The sequence below is a fragment of the Gouania willdenowi genome, chromosome 14, assembly GCF_900634775.1.
Source record: "Gouania willdenowi chromosome 14, fGouWil2.1, whole genome shotgun sequence".
Lineage (NCBI taxonomy): Eukaryota > Metazoa > Chordata > Actinopteri > Blenniiformes > Gobiesocidae > Gouania > Gouania willdenowi.
The window spans coordinates 6,951,338-6,969,007 of NC_041057.1; the positions used below are offsets into that span (position 1 = coordinate 6,951,338).

A 17,670-nucleotide genomic window follows, 5' to 3' on the forward strand; every position below is an offset into this window, starting at 1 on the left:
TACTTTTTTGCTAGAATGAAAAAATGTAAAAATATTGCACTGACGACATACAGTATGTAGACGGGGATGTGGGAGAGGTTTGGAGATCTTTATCCCCAGTGGACCACTTCACATGTACACCAGCAGATGACAGCATCCACCCTGAATTAACAGCAGCCAAGGCATCAGATGGATGAGAGAGAAGGCACATCAGGGAAATACATGGTTAGACAGAGATAAATGATCAAGCTTTGCACTTAATCCTCCGTGTGGGAACGACATTGTAATAAAGCATATTTTCCTTTCTGCTTTAGGCGACCTTTACTCACGACCTCTGAATCATAACCTATATGTGGCCAGAGGAGCAGACCTGAACCCAGCTTCATCCAGCAGTGTTCGGAGTCCTCCCTCCTCGTTTATCTTCACTGACAGGCTGTTGACACAGACAGCACTTACCAGCCTCAAAGGCTGCTCATTTCATTTTGATGGATGGTGCAAACTCAAAGTCTGCCACCAGATATTCACCCTATGTACAGCTGAGAACCTATACATCAGGATCTAGGCTTTGACAATGTGGAATTACTTATGCAAGTAAGCTTTTAGTAATAAATGGAATCCTTTGAGTATCTGTTTTTCTTCTTTGTTTTCTGACAAGACAAGTACAAATAGTGGTCTATATCACACGTGTCAAACTCGAGGCCCGGCGGCCGAATACGGCCATTCAGAGCATCCGATTCGGCCCACAGCAGAAAGTGATAAATGACAGAGAAAACATGAATCATTGTGTAAATTACCAAATAATTCAATTGTAAGAAGTCAAAAATTTTCCGAAAGCGTGAAATTTTTCTCGAATTATTTCACAAAATCTCCCCATTTTAAAGAAAAATTTGTCAAAGAATCAAAGAACTATATAAGTATATATCACTGAGATATTGTTGATGCCTTACATACTCAATGTCTAATTTATAATTGGAAGTGCAAAGTTGGGCACATTAATGGGGAAATTGTTAATTTTTCCGCTTAAAACCTGTGGCCTACTTTTGATCCGTATTTGGTCCTTGAACTAAAATGAGTTTGACACTCCAGCAAATTCGGCCTGCAGCAGAATGCAAAAAGAGTCAGAAACCATGAATCCTTGTGCAAATTACCAACTAATTCATCTAGATATCTCCAAATCAATACACAAATTGAATGAAACTCCACAATATTAGCAGAGCTCATGCTTATATTTACATGGTGACATTTTTAATCTCAAATTTTTAAAACAAAAACATTTAAAATTATTCCACAAAAGCTCCCCCAATTACATAAAAATGGGTCACAAAATCATCTAAATTAAAAGTGAAGAACCTGCAGGGAGTGATATCGTCACTTATTGCTTTGATAATATCAGTACCGTACATATTTTATAATTTATTTACACACTGAAGTGAAAACTAGAGCATAATAATGAATAAATTACTAATTTTCTCACCTACACTGTTCTGTATTTGGCCCCTGAACTAAAATGAGTGACACCCCCGTTCTAAATATTCTTTAGTCATTCATTTGGATCTCTATAAAGTTGTTGTCTGAGTGACCATTGGGAAAATTAAACACAGATGACTCCAGTAACACGATAAAACCTCAGTGTCAAGGCTATCATAGACTAGCATGCCAGACAGGAGTCCTGAATGCCAAGGTCAGAGATGTAATCCATGGCCTCATTCATGATGGATTAGAAGAAAAAAAAGGAAAAACTGTCTTCATTTTTGATTAAGATTTATGGGGTTAGGGGGATTAAATACAACCAAACAGTATTACATTGGACTGAGCTCAATCCCAGAATTAATCTAAATACTAAAAACGGTAGAAGGGGGAAAAAAGGAGAGAAATCATTACATGAGATTATGAAAAGCTTAGCTATATTGGGCACTCAGACCATCCGACACAGTCCACTGAGGAAAACCTTTAGTTGTGTTCTTTATGGACTCTATAAATTATTTGACGCCCTTTCCTTTAAAGTGTCATTAGCTGGATAATCTAAAACCGTTCAAATAAATTGCAGAAGATTGCCCATGTTCTGTTATATGTACCAACATGTTACTTTTGTACTCGATGCTCTATTTTGAAGAGTAGATTACTAAAGTCAGAGTTTGAGATTTTTAAAGTTGAGGGCAGTTTCAAAGTTAGAAGAAAGGTGTCAGAATAAAGAGAACTTTGAGATATCAGAGATAAGCATACAGTATTGTAAATAGAGTGTTTTGGTATGCGTCAACAAAGTTGATTTATGCATGTTTAGATGGTGGAGGAAACCAGAGTGTCCAGAGGAAAACTTCATTCGGAGAAGATGAATCGTAACAGCCAGGTCAAACCTTTTTGGAGTCAGGCAAGTTTAACCACTAAAGCAGGCGTGCGAAACTCATTTCAGTTCAAAGGCCAGATATGGAGCAGTTTGATCTCAAGAGGGACACATATTTGATGCTAGAAAATACATTATCGTGCACTAGTATGTACATAAAATACAAAATATATAAGAAACTGACAATAAGTAATACTGTAAGTGACAGATATCAGTCCCAACAGGGTCTTTACTTTAAATTTCCTAGATTTGTGACCAATTTCTATATAATTAAGGGAACATGTTGTGTACTATTGTAAAGAAAAATTTAAATATTTTGTAAGAATTTTGGAAATTGAACATTAAAAATGACTGCAATCATGCGATATAACCACCGGGAAAACAATGAGCCGCTGCAAATGTTGAGTTTCATTTAACAATAATTTGTTCATCATTACTTTCTCCTGGGGCCAAATTGGATGCCTCAAAGGGCCGGATTTGACCCCTGGGCCTTGAGTTTGACATGTACTCTAAAACAATATCTCGCCAAGGATGAATTGGATTACTGACTGAATACATTTGATCCTAAAGGATTACAAAACAAACAGAAAGTACACAATTGCCTGCATGTGTCTATTGTTTATTACCTTTTTTCCATACGCTGTATGTTTACCTATAAAATATTAAATATGATAACGTCTTTGAATAATAAAAGATTATTCATGAGTTGGCAGGTTTAAATAATATATTATCAATTATAAATGTTATGTGAATAAATTCTACAGCCTTTTTCCTTTCTTTGATTTACATATTTGAATTTAACAGCAGCAGCAGCAACACTTTTATACAATGGCCAAACTTTTGACATGACTTACATTCTGATGTGAAAACATCCATCCAAAATATGAATGACAGGAAGAAATGACCTCCCCGAGCACATTATCTGTGAATAAAATATTTCCATTTCAATCCCTTAAGTTATCATTAGAAAATTCCTTTCAAACCTTTTTTTTTTTGTGGCAGAGTAGCATCTTATTGTTTCTACAATATATTGTAATTGAAGAAATATTTTGTATTTCAAAATAAAAGGGTAGATGTTAAATAGGTTTTTGTCTAGATTGTTATTGTCCCAAGCTTTCACAGATTAATGAGGAAAGATGTGCAACGTGAAGTTTGCAAAGGTTCTTTTCAAATACATTCATCAACATGAGATCCACTGTCACCACTAGGAGACAAGATCTCCCTTCAGGGCATAATATTTCACAAATATAAGCGGATTAAAAAAAAAAAAAAAAAAAATCACTGCTACTCTTGATAGCATAAGAAAATTCAATTTTTGTCTTAAAATCCTTTCCTCATTCGGTCGTTCCCTTCCATAGAATCTATTTATTGATGCACAAACAGCAATAGTTTAGGATCCAAATCATTCATGAATCATCATGCTGCATGTTCCCAGAGTGTCTCGTCATGTGTTTGTACAGATTGAGGCCTATTCTTTTTATGTATTTATCTTTTTTCTAGTTATAGCACGAGGAAGAAGAAAAAAAAAAAAACAGCAACACAACAGCTTACAAAAAATGCAAAAAAAGAACAAATTTATTCTGAAAATTTGTCAAGTTGTTCAACATTTACACAACAGGAAAATCTGTGAACACAGCCAGCTAAAGTACAATAACAAGAAGAGCTATAGATGTGTGGCCAAGGGAGTGATGCTCACCTCTGGAATCTGATTGGACACCACAGTTGATTGACACAACCAAGTTTCTGTCACGCATGGAATGAAAGACTACAGGCAGCTGAGAAAGGGGGGATATCATTTACAACATTTAACAATTTGATATTTTTTATTTTGTAGGGATTTTCCTGCATTTTTGTAGTCTAATTTCCCCTACTCACATCCTCCTGTGTCTACCAATGTAGAACATATTTAAGTACATCATTTGGAAGTAGGTTTCATGTTTGCTGTTGTTGTAAAACTTATAATTCAACTGCAGGTGTAGAAGAAATCAGATTTTTTATCTAAAGTGCAATATAATATTCACCTTGCATTAAAATCAAGTTCTACCAGTGAACACGAATGGATTACGATATAAAGTGTTGATAACTGTTGTTATTTTAACATACATTTTGCCTATGCAAGGTTAAGATGCTGTAAACTAGACTTTTAGGGCCTGTACTACGAGGCTGGATAAGTTTATCTGGGATATCTCTCAGTTAGCAGGCTTCACCTAACCAAACACAGAGCAGCTGTGCTACAAAGCGGGATATGAACATGTTCACTTAACCCAGGTGATTTCAGCCTGGCTAGGGTTAGGGTTAGCGTGGAGAAAGTGTGTAGAGCAACATACATCACAGTTAAATAATTATTTCAAAAATATAACAAAAAAACAACAGTGTTGCTGCAGAAAAAGCAGAAAGGAACACAGGCAGGAAGCTGCCGACACTGTTAACGCGTAAAAGCATGAGATTATACAATACATTATTAATCCATGGGATGATAAACTCACAGCACTTTGATCAGTTTCACTTTCCAGATGTAAATCTATACCTTTCCTAAGGGATGCCATGGTTAAATGAAATGATTGCATTTACCCATTAACATTCTTTATTTCTTTCCTAAACACAGCTGTCAGATCTGCACCAACCAGGGTCTTCTAACAATGAGCAGGTGGTTTTCCAAGAGAACTGACTGGTCAGGAGGCGGGGCTTTTGTACTCGCTCCCATCTGATCCGGAACAGAAGCTACTTCCGACCAGATTAGGTGTCAGCCTAAGTTACCACGGTGATTTAGCCTGATAAGAAGTTAGCCAGCGTCGTAGTACACACACCAAATAAATCCCGGAAGTTAGCGTGATAAGAGGAAATCCAGCTTCGTAGTACAGGCCCCTAATGTTGTGTTTATCATCCTATCTAATTTAAAAACAGGGTCAATGAGAAAATATAATTTCAACTGGTGTTGTATTTAAAAAATAATAATAATAATACAGGGTTCAAGTGCCGGAGTCTCGTCGCTCTCCCACCTTCTTTGCAACAGTTCTCGGTTGACACAAGACGCACGGTGACCTCGCTCCTGGTGGTGGTGGTGGTCTGGACCTTCTCCGGGCACCTTTGTAACACTGCATGGAAAGGCCCAGCTCCTCCATCACAGCACTAAACGACACACACTGTCAAAAGATTAAAAAAAATTAAAAAACAATGTAAATAAAGGTCACCTTAAACAAATTATATGCATTTCAGGCAGGCTATGAATATAAAGACTGTTTACCAAGTAATTCAACTTCATGAACAAAATAGTATCTTCTAGCAGAAAAACATGACAAGAAAGTCAGCTGACCAGAAACTAAGTGACAAACTGTTTAAAGCCTGTTGTCTTTGTCCTCAAATCTAATCTTAATCATTGTACTCAACACCAGAGATGCTACAAAAGGGTTTGTGTGTTTTAAAGTCATTTTGTAATTTTTCTCTCATTTTCTTTTATTGTTGTCATTCTGTATATTGTTTGGCTATTTGTGTTTAGTATTGTGTTTTGCTCTGCACCGTATTTTTCGGACTATAAGGCGCACTTAAAATCCTTTAATTTTCTCAAAAATCAACAGTGCGCCTTATAATCAGGTGCGCCTTATGTATGACATTAACTACTGTGCTTCAACATACTGAACTGAAAAAGTGAGTGTATTGTTCTGTATTTTATGTGTTAAACCTGAACAATGTTGAGAGTTATTGTTAATGAGTTGAATAAAGTTTGACTTATCTGACTATTTTATTTCGCTTAATGCGTCTTTATAATAATAATAATAATAATAATAACAACAACAAACCGGTGCGCCTTATAGTCCGGTGCGCCTTATGTATGAAAATAGACCCAGTCAGACCCATTCATTTATAGTGCGCCTTATAATCCGGTGCACCTTATAGTCCGAAAAATACGGTAATTTTGTATGTTTTATGGAGTCATTTTGATTTTCACTCGTGTTTGTGTCGACATTGTTTTTTTTTATTGTTTTGTAGTTTTGTGTAATTTTCTGCATAATTTAGCATCTGTCTGATCATGCAAGTTTGATAAGTTTTTCTTAACACCTGTCAGGGTTTAATAAAAGAGATGCTGTAACTAATGTTATTTATGAGACTTGTGAGTGTTTGATGAATAGTTTGTTGAACTCAGCACTAAATGTTAAAGTCAAATAAACAGAGGAGCAGCTCAGCGGTGCTATGTGCGCTGCTGAAGGTCACGTTTAACACTGCAGACGCTTCAGGTGCAGCTGAGCACTGAGCACATCCCCAAAAGCAATAGTGTATTTTTGTCCCTAAACAGCCTCTCTCTCTCTCTGTATTCAAAGCGTTCTCATTATTAATCCTTGATCAATAAATAAATGGACCTTTGTACCATGAGGTAAATGGAGGCGATGGATTTGATTCTATCGTGATTTAAAATCATATTTAAACATTTACCATGATATCTCTGTTTATTTCCTTTAAAAATACCGTATTAAAGCAGTATTTGAAAAAAAAAGTTTTTTTGACTCCTTTTTCCTTTTGTAGATATTGGTTGAGTATTTTAAAGCATCACTAAATGACTTCTTTAATAATGATGACGTGGTTTCATGAGAGTGCGTCTGCAGCTTAAGCCAAGCCTGCTGCTTAAACCTGGTCAGGAGCAGGTTTGACCCACGGTCTGTGTTACTATGGTAACTAAGGTGTCTTTGATGAAACCGCCGTTCCTGTTAGAACCTGGCTTAACGGAGCCAGACTCTCAGGTTAAACCTGGATTTAACACTGAGCTGGGTTTGATGAAATATCCCTCAGGGGTCCATGTGGGGGTCTTCTGATTTTTCTCCTCTAAGTTTAATAACAGAGCCTTTTATTTTCTGCATAAAAGTTTCAAATCACAAAACCAATGCTGTTTTTGTAGTCATTTACATGTTCTCCAAAAGGTTTAAGTACAGCATCAAAATGAAATTGGGTTAGGGTGGTTATGAAAATAAATAAAAAGCTTAAGTCTCACAACTACTCACCTATAAACCTTAAAATTAAAATCCTATTTAAGCAAAAACACAATTAACTTTTTACAGGGAAGTGCTGGGACCAGGTTTGAGGGTCACAGTGGTTCCAGTGAACAGGTTTAGTTACTGGTATGGACTCGGAGGATTCTGACTGGGACACAGAGGGAGGGGCACTCGGTTACACACCCAGTGTGAAGTGTGAAGCTATTCTGTGTCATCCCCAAGAAGCTTGCCACTCTCCAGATCTGTAGATAGAGAGGTGCCTGAGGAGGAGGTGGAGCCGCGTCGCTGAGACTGGCGGGACTGCACCCCGTAAAAGAAACAAAACGCCTGATGCAAAAAAAACAAAGCGAAAAAAAAGGGTGTGGTGGGGAAAACATCAAAACAAATGGATGAACAACTAGAATGTTAAAATAAGAAGGAAATAAGTAGAAAAACTTAAAAAAATAAGGCAAAAATAAATAATGAGTGACTTTGAATGCACATAAAATGAAAGCGTCAAATGCTAAATAAATATATTACGTTTGTATTGAAAGCCATTGTAACCAAAAAGTAAGTAAAACTTTTCTTTTCTATTTGTCAGACACTGAGTGGTTATGAATTTTCATAATGAAACTGCTTGTTTAAACATCCAACATAATAACAAGTATTAATCAATTTAAATAAATTCAGTGAGAAAGCAAATAATTAACGTGAATAAAATGTATAGACAGAAACAATCTGAATTCATTCCAAACAGTACAGTCAGAGTAGTGAGCCTCCATCATCCCTCACTCACCTCCTCTATGTCAGCATTCCTGCGGGCCTTGTAGATAAACTCTCCAATGGCCACGAACACAGAGAGAACCAGCCCTGCAGCCAAAACAATGAAAATGCCCCCGATGTTCTCCACACCCAGGGCGTTGGCCTCTTTGTTGTCCTCCTCTGGACAACCGTTTCCTCTCCACCACTTCTCTTTCATCATGTGAAGCTTTCCCTCCTCCTGCAGCTGGAGGATGGCGATGGTCACTTTATCCCTGTACGGTGAGCCTGGTAGGATAGGATGGAGAAAAGAGACGAACATCGCTGAGCAAGTATCGTGTCTGAGAAACGTTATAATGATAGAATAAGAGATGACGACAGTCTTCCTTAAACATTTCCTTAAGTCAACATCCTTCACCAGAATCAACACTATTGACGAGAACCATTAATGCATTTGATTTTTAAAATGCAGTGCAAGTAACTTGATCAGTTTAAAGCTGCGAGAGCCAATTAATTTTTTTAGATAAAGATAGTCAAGGCCAGGGGTTCTCACCCTGGGACTCACATTTTGCCACGATCATTAAATGGAATTAAAGCAACCAAATTCAGTTTTTCAAAAATATCTGTTGAAAACACATATAGTCTATATATAGTCTATATATATTCCTGTGCCACATGCATTTCACAGCATGCCTGTCCAACATGAGAGTATTTAATTATTTTTTTACCAACTGTCCGTGACCTGCCCAGTATAGGTCCGTACCCACTTTTGGTTCCTGACCCACCACCTGAGAATCGTTGGTTTAGATTAATAAATCCAAGATTATTTGGTCAAAGAAAAGATTAAAAAGGTTTGAACTGCTGCTCAAAAGTTTGTTTTAACATCTACTGTAAATACTCTTAATAATGATAAACTTTATTTAAAAAACACTTAAATATGAGACAAACCGAGAGACATAGCCAAATTATAACAAAACATTTAAGACAATAAGAGTGAAAATAAAGAATAAAGATAAAGAGTTGATTAGTGGGATGTGGAGTCCTGTAGAAGTGTTTTTAACGGTACATCCTTTTTCCCTCGTCTTTATCTGATAAAATATTTTTTGTCTCCAGCAGCTTTAAACAGTCACTTTTCAGCTCTATCAAAGCAAAGCTGCATCTGCCCATTACTGGTCAGAGAGGATTAGCCTTAGCTAGCTAAAGCAGTGTGTGGCTCAGCAGAGTTCACGTTGTTAAATACAATTAAAGCCTCAAACTTTAGTTCTACAAACATTCTGTCAAACATAAAGTACCGAGCAGCAAAATGATCCACACACATCACGCCAGAGGTTTCTATCTTTCCTGTTCATTTCCTGCAGGTGTTCACTTTTTTAAACTGACAGATGATAATCTGTATTTCATGGTTGGGTCAGCCTGTGATATTTCAGTATCCAAAAGGTAGGAAACCCCCTAAAGGGTCGAAGGACATATCCAGCAAGGACTGTGACATTTCTAGCTTAATAGACTTTATAAAATAATAAATTTCACATCCTCACAAACATTAAATACGGAATAACATCATAGTTCAGCAAACATTAAGATACCATATTATAGTGTAACAGGTATGATTGTGAATTGCAGTGGTAATACCTATTTTGGCTTCAAATTTGACTGAAATATTGTATATTAAAATAGAATGTATGGTGGATTTTTAAGCAAATAAAATACAACGAGTCGAGCAATACGTTAAACGTAGCCATAGCCCACGGGACTATGGTTACGGCCGATGACGTTATTTCTGGGTTAAGGTTAGGGTTAGGTTTAGAAATAGGGTTAGGATTAGAATAAAAGGGTTAACGGGGTAGCTAAAAATAAATATGAGCTAAAATACAACTGACAGAACATTAAGTCACATGGTGCACTTGACGTGACCTAAACTGGCCAATGAGGGGCGCTGTGTATGCATAGAGTGGCAGTCTATGGATACATTTAATGGCCAATAAAATACATGTAGCATTGGAATTAGCTAGTAAAGTAGAGGTATGTTTATGTAATAAATTAGTAAAGTCACTCCACACACTGTGCATTGAACAGACTTAAAATAGAATAGTTTGTACGGTATTGTTTGATTAGCTGTATGTGTATGAAAACAAAGAAAGTCATGCACAATTTTGAGAATTTAAAAAAAGTGCCAAAGTGGACTAGGCTGTCTGCACTATAAAAACAAAATATGTAACTATAAAATATAATTGTTTATAAAATAAAAATGAAGAGTCAAATGGACTTTCCTCGACTGACCATTGGTGTTTGTTTTGTTGTTTTTTTAAAATCCACCTCCTCCATCTGTTGGGTATTAAATAACGTAATCTTTATCAAGCCCACAGTAACCTTACACACCCTTAAATGCCTTTAGCTCAGTTTTGTGCTTTCATTTCACAGCTTTATCAAATACATTTACTAAACCTTTCTGCCATTTTCCTCGTACCATTGAACTAATCACAGAAAGAGTATGTTAACATGACTCTAGGGGAAAGTTGTAGTTTAGTGCTGTTATATGGGCTATAAACTTTTTCTATTTATTAAAATCCTTGGGCAGTGAGTACATTCAGTGAAAAAGATGTGAAAAAAGCTTAAACACTTTATAAACATTCAATGCTTGCCTTGCCTTCCAAGTAACCTTGGAGCAAGTTGAAATTGCGACTCATCTGTTTAACTATTCTACAGTTCCGGTTGTTGCGTTTGCACATTCTTGATCTAAGCAAACCCAACTTTAAGCGACTTTTGCAGGCATACAGTGTGTTTTTGACATACACAGATGGTGTTCACCAAAGTAACAGTGATATAAAAAAGGCAGACATGGGAATTCAACGGTACTGTCTAATTTAGTTTCCATATTAGTGAAACAGCTGAACATGCACGGCACTTGATGATTAAACAAATGAGTATAATTTTTCTTTTAATTTGAATACATTTAAGGGTAACAGTTTGATTTAATTAAAACACATGATCTTCATAGTAGGGTTTGTAAAGCCTTGTCTGTTGTCGGTGTAAGATTGTGTAATGCTCAACAGAATTATTTGAAGGTTTGTACAAATATGTCAATTCAAAAAAATGTATAGGGAAAAATAAATCTGCCAACATGCTTTAGATAGTTGACTTGTGAGGTGATTTGTAAATTTTGATTGGTCATTTTTAAGTTATTTGAGAATAGTGAAAATTGTGTGGACTGTTTATGTTGGTGGGGTCATCAATTATGTATTAAGTTAACTTTATTATCCTTACTGCTCCTTTCCAATCATGAAAATGTTTAATTTGGACTGTGATATTATTTAATGTCAATAAGGAATCTATGTTGGTTTGCATTTTCATAAAAGGAACAAATAGATAAATAAAGTCTTCAGTGTGCACATGTCTGTTTTTTAACTGAAAAATTGAGAAAGTCAAATGAATTAATAATGAACAAGAGCACTCAGTAAAACGTCCGCCAAGCATCAACTATCCTCTTTGCCAGATATTGGTAGAAATTTCCATCCCTGTTAACAATGATGCAGTAGATCCAAATGTACGGGCCCCAACATTTTATTTGGGAAAATTACGATAAAATGCACAATCTGGATCTGATCTGGATAAAACTCTGTGGGGTAATTGAGGAACCAACTTTACATAATCGAGTCAAATTTCATAAAAATCGGTCAATTGCAAACCAAGATATGAATGAATGAATGTTGAGATTTTTTGATTTTTCAAACTGATCCAAAATCCTTATATTAATTCTGGTCCCCTCCAAAATATAATGGAATCTTCCATTGCGTAAGGTTCCATAATGCTGCTAACAGACAAACAAATAAACACCCGGAAATAATTCTCCGTGGCGGAAGTAATAAATACAATAACTGAACCAACAGCTGTGATATGATTGATTAAGTGATCTGTCTGTTTCTGTGCGATCCTTCTTACCAATAGGTGTTCCTACTCCGTAGCCCTTAGAGTCGATAAGACCCCCAATCTGTGTGAGGTTGCAGTTCCTCTGGCTGATGTACTCAATGCTGGTGGACTCCATCAGCATGGCGTAGTCAGTCGTCAGAACTCGAGTGATGCCCTCACGATTATTCTTAACCAATGCTGTGTTTTTCCTGCTGCTCATGAAGGCCCACATCTTCTCATAGGTGGAGATTTTGGATTTCTGTGAAAACAAAATGAAAAACAAATTAAGATGATATGTAATGTGCTTATGAACACACTTCACACAAATGTTACTTAAGTTAAGCTACATTTCAAATGTTATCATCAACATGGGTGTACCAGCAGCATGTGTGGTAGCGTGTGTTCTCTTTGTTTGTGTTTGAATGTGCGACTTCTTTCTCAGTCAGAAATAGGGACAGCTGTGCACTAAATCTGTTCCATCTGATTCAATTTGTTGAAGCCATCAACATGGCTTGCTTCTTCCTATTCAGTCAGTCATAATCACCGGCTGCAATCTGGGAGGATAAAGCCCCGTGCAGATCAACTCGCACTGAGACAAAGGACGCATGGAGAATTGAAAGTTATGAGGCAAGGAAAACCAGGACACCTTTCAATAGAGAGATCATGTTATATGAACTAGCTCACAACAAATGCTTGATCCATCACTTTAGCTCTCTACCAACATAGATATCTAAAAGAGTGATGTACCAAAATTCCTGCCACCGAAAATTTTCGGCCTAAAATGTCCCAAAAGTGCATTTTCGGTTTTCAGAAATGCACTTTTGAAGCACTTAGCGATGCACATGCTCTGTTACTTCAATGGACTTTGTGTTTTAATGAGAGAACATATTTAATTTGACTCTCTTTCAACAGCCCAGTCAGTTATAGGCATGTAGATTATTATTTAATGTATGAGTGGTAGTGTTGTGGTAGTCGAGACCGGTCTTGGTCTCGAGACCAAATTTTGAAGGTCTCGGTCTCGTCTCGGACACTGAAGCATTTTGACTTGGTCTTGTCTCGGACTCGGGATTTTCTTTCAAGACCGTTCGAGACCAGCACTAATTCCTGCCATTTTAAAACTTTTTTATAATGTGATAATAACACGGAGAAGAACGGGATAAGACAATCCTTTATTCATTATTTAATCCACCCTGTATAATGACCGAAACCTTCCTTAATGTGACTGAGTGATGTGTGTGACACACTCGTGTGTGTGTGTGTGTGTGTGTGTGTGTGTGTGTGTGTGTGTGTGTGTGTCTGGCAACGGTGTCAGTTTGGACCGTTTGGAGTGCAAGGGAGATATAAACTAATCACCGGTAAAAAAATCCCAGTAAAACTCCAGAAAACAATCACCATGAATAAATATCATCTCCCTGGTAAAGACAGTAGCACTAATAACAGGTAAAATGATTAACTGATGATATTACAGCCTGTGAATGCAGGACAGGAGACGCATTTGATCCGCCTCTGGGTCCTCGTGCCAGCCGTCCGGTGCAGCCTGTTCCGTTTACCGTGTTTACCTAGGTCCGTGTGTGTTTAATAAGTCTGTGTGTGTCTGTGTGAAAGTTTGCATGTTTATGTGTCTGTCCATCCACTCTTCATTATATCCATATCTTTTAAGGCTTTTATTACATAGCGTTGGCTGTCGTCCGGGCCGCCGCCATCTTGGATTATGTCGTCACCAGCGCGTAATCACCGCAAGCCTCATAGCGCAGAATGACTCAAATAACTGTAAAGAGGTCTTATTAGTCTATTTTCTTTTTTAAGTGGTGTTTTTTTGTGTCTTTAGACTCCAATTATATTTATGTATATAATATGTTCCCTACAATATAAACAGGTTCACAATATGACTATTTTTTATAGTTTCTGTTTCCACTGTATCCAGAATAATAATTCTCAACAAGAACTATAAATTGATTTGTTACATGACTGTTCCAGGGTTTGAGTTTGTTTTATTTAGTTTCACATCTACCTGTAGCTCTTTGTTTTTTAGACTGATGACAACTTGTTGGTAGTTTTATTTCAGAAAGTTTCGCTTTTACAGTTACAGCTGGAAACCTTTGTTAATTGAATATCCTAGTTACATTACATTGTCATAAGTTTATTTATTTATAGATTTTTTTTTAAATTGAAAAAAAAAAATGTTTAGGGTCTTGATTCGGTCTCGGCTCCCGAAAGTCTTGGTCTTGTCTTGGTCTCGGTGCATTCTGGTCTCGGGCAAGTCTTGGTCTTGGATAGTGTGGTCTTGAACACAACACTAATGAGTGGGGACAAGTTGAACATTTTATTTTATATTGTGCATTGTTGAAATGTCAGTGCTTAATGCTTTGGAGCATTAATATTATTTTATACAATTGCAATGTTTTGGATTTAGTGAAGTTAGTAGACATTTCGAGCTATAAATGCAATGGGACTTGCATCATTTATTTTGGTGTTTTGGTTTTTGACCTTGGTTTTCTCAAGAATTTTCATTTCGGTGCATCCCTAATCTAAACTTTTTTTGGTTACAGTTGGAAATGTCCAACAACTTCAAGCAAAATCCCTTAACCATTGCGACAACATAAGCAGTTATGCTCTTTGACAGAAATTTACTAACCTTTTGATAATAGATATAAACGCCATCATTCAGCACTGTAGTTTTGATATACAATTCAACAAGATATTTTTCAGACCAGATTGGATTAACCTTAAAAAACGTCATGGTGGATCCATCGCGCACTGCCCCGTATTCAATCCTCGTCTGTTTGGCCAAGTCATCGGCCGAGTCGATGGGTGCGTCCATTCGTTCCACAGTGAGGAAAGCAGCCAAGTTGGCCGTGTAGGAAGAGATGATGATTAGGGTAAAGAACCACCAAATCCCTCCAACTATACGTGTGGACAAAGCCTTTGGCATCAACTCGGATCCTGAAAGAGTGACAGACAAAAGAGACTGACTGAGGACTTCTAAGAGTTTTCTCGTCACAGCTCTGTATCATGTTCCATTTCATCCCTGCTGACCACCAGAGACGGTGCTTAAAGCACTGAATGTTCCCCTCGCGCATGCGCAGTTTGAGTATGCATACCAACGATGTCACCTATAACCCATGGGTGACCCAAGAAAGGTAATAAGTTCCAGTGTCACCCGAGGATTTTTTTTCCTTCTCGTATGCCACGCATACCGCTGTGTAGATAGCAACAGTAGAAGCTCAAAGGAATAGTCTACCTGTGGTGGAGGGCGTAAACGAGGGACAGCAAAGGGACCTTTGGGCCGGCCGTTGGTTCTTTTTCCTCCCAGCAGCTCAGTCACTGGGCTGCTCATGCTTCGGTCCCATGGGTGGCCTCCACCTTGACTCGTGTACGAGCTTCAGTTCTGATACCGGAGCTACTCAAAGCTACTGTCATCAGCGACCTGGAAAAGCCTTAGCACTGGACCAGGAGCTGTCCGCCGTCTTGGCCCAGAAGGCAATAGAGGAGGTAGATCCTCTGTCACACTCCGGAGGCTTCTACTCCACGTACTTCCTCGTGAGTAAAAAAAAAAAAAAAAAACAGGGATTACCTGTTGAGAGGCGTCTCATTGGGTGTAGCCCCAGGCCGCCGCAAAACCAACACCACCGATGCCAACCTCTGCCGTCTGGCAGCAGAGGACAGTTAAAGGACAGTGGTCTGAGCAGAAAAGCACCGATCACATCAATGTGCTGGAACTGCGAGCAGTGCACCTGGCTCTCAAGAACTTTTTGCCATACCTGAGGGGAAGACACATACTCGTGCGGTCAGACAACACCTCAACTGTCTTCCACATAAACCACCAAGGGGGGACCAGGTCTTCCCAACTGTTGCAAGTCTCATCATCTTCTCAGGTGGGCTACTCCCGTCTGGTCAGTCTGCGGGTCATGTGTATCTACCGGGGAGCTGAACCAGCTTGCCGATTCCCTCTCCTGCCAAAAGCCTGCACCAGGAGAGTGGTGACTGCACCCAGAGGGGGTGCGCATGATTTTGAATCTTAGCCTTGAAGGAATCTTAGCCTTGAAGGAATCACCCCACTGTTTCCTCTGGTTTTCCCTGAGGGAAACCACCAGTACTCTGGGCCAAGATGCGCTGCCGCAGCCTTGGCCAAAGGGCCTCCTTTACACTTTTTCACCACTACCTCTGATTTTGCAGACACTTCAGAGAGTTCTTCAGGAGGGCCACATGTTGTTGTTGGTGGCCCCCTTCCGGCCAGCTCGGACATGATTCCTCCTGCTGCAAAAACTCTGTTTCAGCGATCCATGTTGTCTCCCCAACAGTAAAGATCTGTTGTCCCAGCAGGGGGGTCAGGTTTGGCATCCCAATCCTCACCGCCTTCGCATTGGGTATTTGGTCACTGAAAGGCCCGAATCAATACTGAGCAAATCTGCGGAACCTGTCAGGCAAACCATCCTCAATGCCAGAGCGCAGTCCACTCGGCTACAGTATGCCAACAGGCAGAAGTTGTTTGTAGAGTGGTGCGAAAACCATGCAGAGGACCCAGTACGTTGCTCAGTACTTAAGGTTCTGGAGTTCTTGCAGTCTCTCCTGGATAAGGGTCGGGCTCCATCCACCTTAAAAGTCAATGTGGCTGCAATATCGGACCAACATGCTAGAATCGACAATAGCAAAGTGGAGGGCCACAACCTTGTGGCTTTGTTTCTCAAGAGGGCTCCGAGACTTCACCCCCTCGAGAGCCCCACGAGCCCCTGCACTTAGTGCTGAAATGCCTGTGTCAGCCTCCCTTTGAGCCCCTGGCAAGGGCAGAGCCACAGTGGGTGTCGCGTAAAACTGTGTTTTTACTCGCCATCATCTTGGCAAAACATGTCAGTGAGTTGCATGCATTGTCGGTCAGCTCATTGTGTCTGAAGTGGCACCCAGAGGGTGCAGGTGTCACGTTATGGCTGAACACTGCATTTATTCCCAAGGTGCTGTCCAGTTCAAATTTTAATCAGCCTACAGTATAAGGCTTGCGCGATGTGATCGCCCATTGGGAGAAGATGGGACCAGATCAAAGCTCTTGTGTCCGGGTGTGCGCTGTCATTATACCAGGAGTGTGTCTACATCTTGGGCTGCCCTTAAGAGAGTGCCCCTGGGGGGAAATATGTGCTGATGCCCCATGGATGACCCACTGCACATTCTCCAGGTTCTACAATGTGGATGCCGCTACTCTTCATCCACTGGGCGTGGTTGTTCAATCTTCGGAGGCTTCTCAGTAAGGTTGGTAATCTGGATTTCTCGTGACTACTCTAACATAAGTCATTCAGTGCTCTAAGCACTGCCTCTGGCGGTTAGCAGGGATGAAACAGAACGAAAGTCGCGAATGTAATTATGGTTCTATGAATCCTGAATGACCACCAGAGCGTCATGTCACTGGGAATCCTTGTGTTCCCGCGAGAACATTCTGTAGGAAACAAACCTCGGGTGACACCGGAACTTATTACTTTTCTTGGGTCACAGGTAACATCGTTGGTGTGCATACTCAAACTGCGCATGCGTGAAGGGAACATTCAGTGCTTTAAGCAGTGCCTCTGGCGGTCATTTGGGATTCATAGAACCGTAGTTACATTTGTAACTTTTGTTTTAAAAAAGATGAATAGAGACAAGCCAATTAGACAAAATATCAGCACAATGCAGTTTGTGTATTCTTGTCCTTTTTGTTTACAATTTTCTTCTTTTAGTGACTTATATAAAAAGTGTCGCTTG

At 39.0% G+C, this 17,670-nt stretch overlaps 1 protein-coding gene across 2 annotated transcripts in view; it reads right to left on the minus strand.

Moving 5' to 3' along the window:
* Nucleotides 1-4,168: 4,168 nt before the first annotated feature.
* Nucleotides 4,169-17,670, minus strand: part of grik1a (glutamate receptor, ionotropic, kainate 1a) — a 39,717-nt gene continuing 26,215 nt past the window's right edge. For both annotated transcript variants that reach the window (XM_028466724.1, XM_028466725.1), the window contains 4 exons: nucleotides 14,669-14,886; nucleotides 11,977-12,202; nucleotides 8,078-8,328; nucleotides 4,169-5,463 (listed from right to left, as the gene is read on the minus strand). In XM_028466724.1, the coding sequence (XP_028322525.1) occupies nucleotides 5,290-5,463; nucleotides 8,078-8,328; nucleotides 11,977-12,202; nucleotides 14,669-14,886 (869 nt within the window). In that variant the 3' untranslated portion in view covers nucleotides 4,169-5,289. The remainder of the gene's footprint in view (nucleotides 5,464-8,077; nucleotides 8,329-11,976; nucleotides 12,203-14,668; nucleotides 14,887-17,670) is intronic.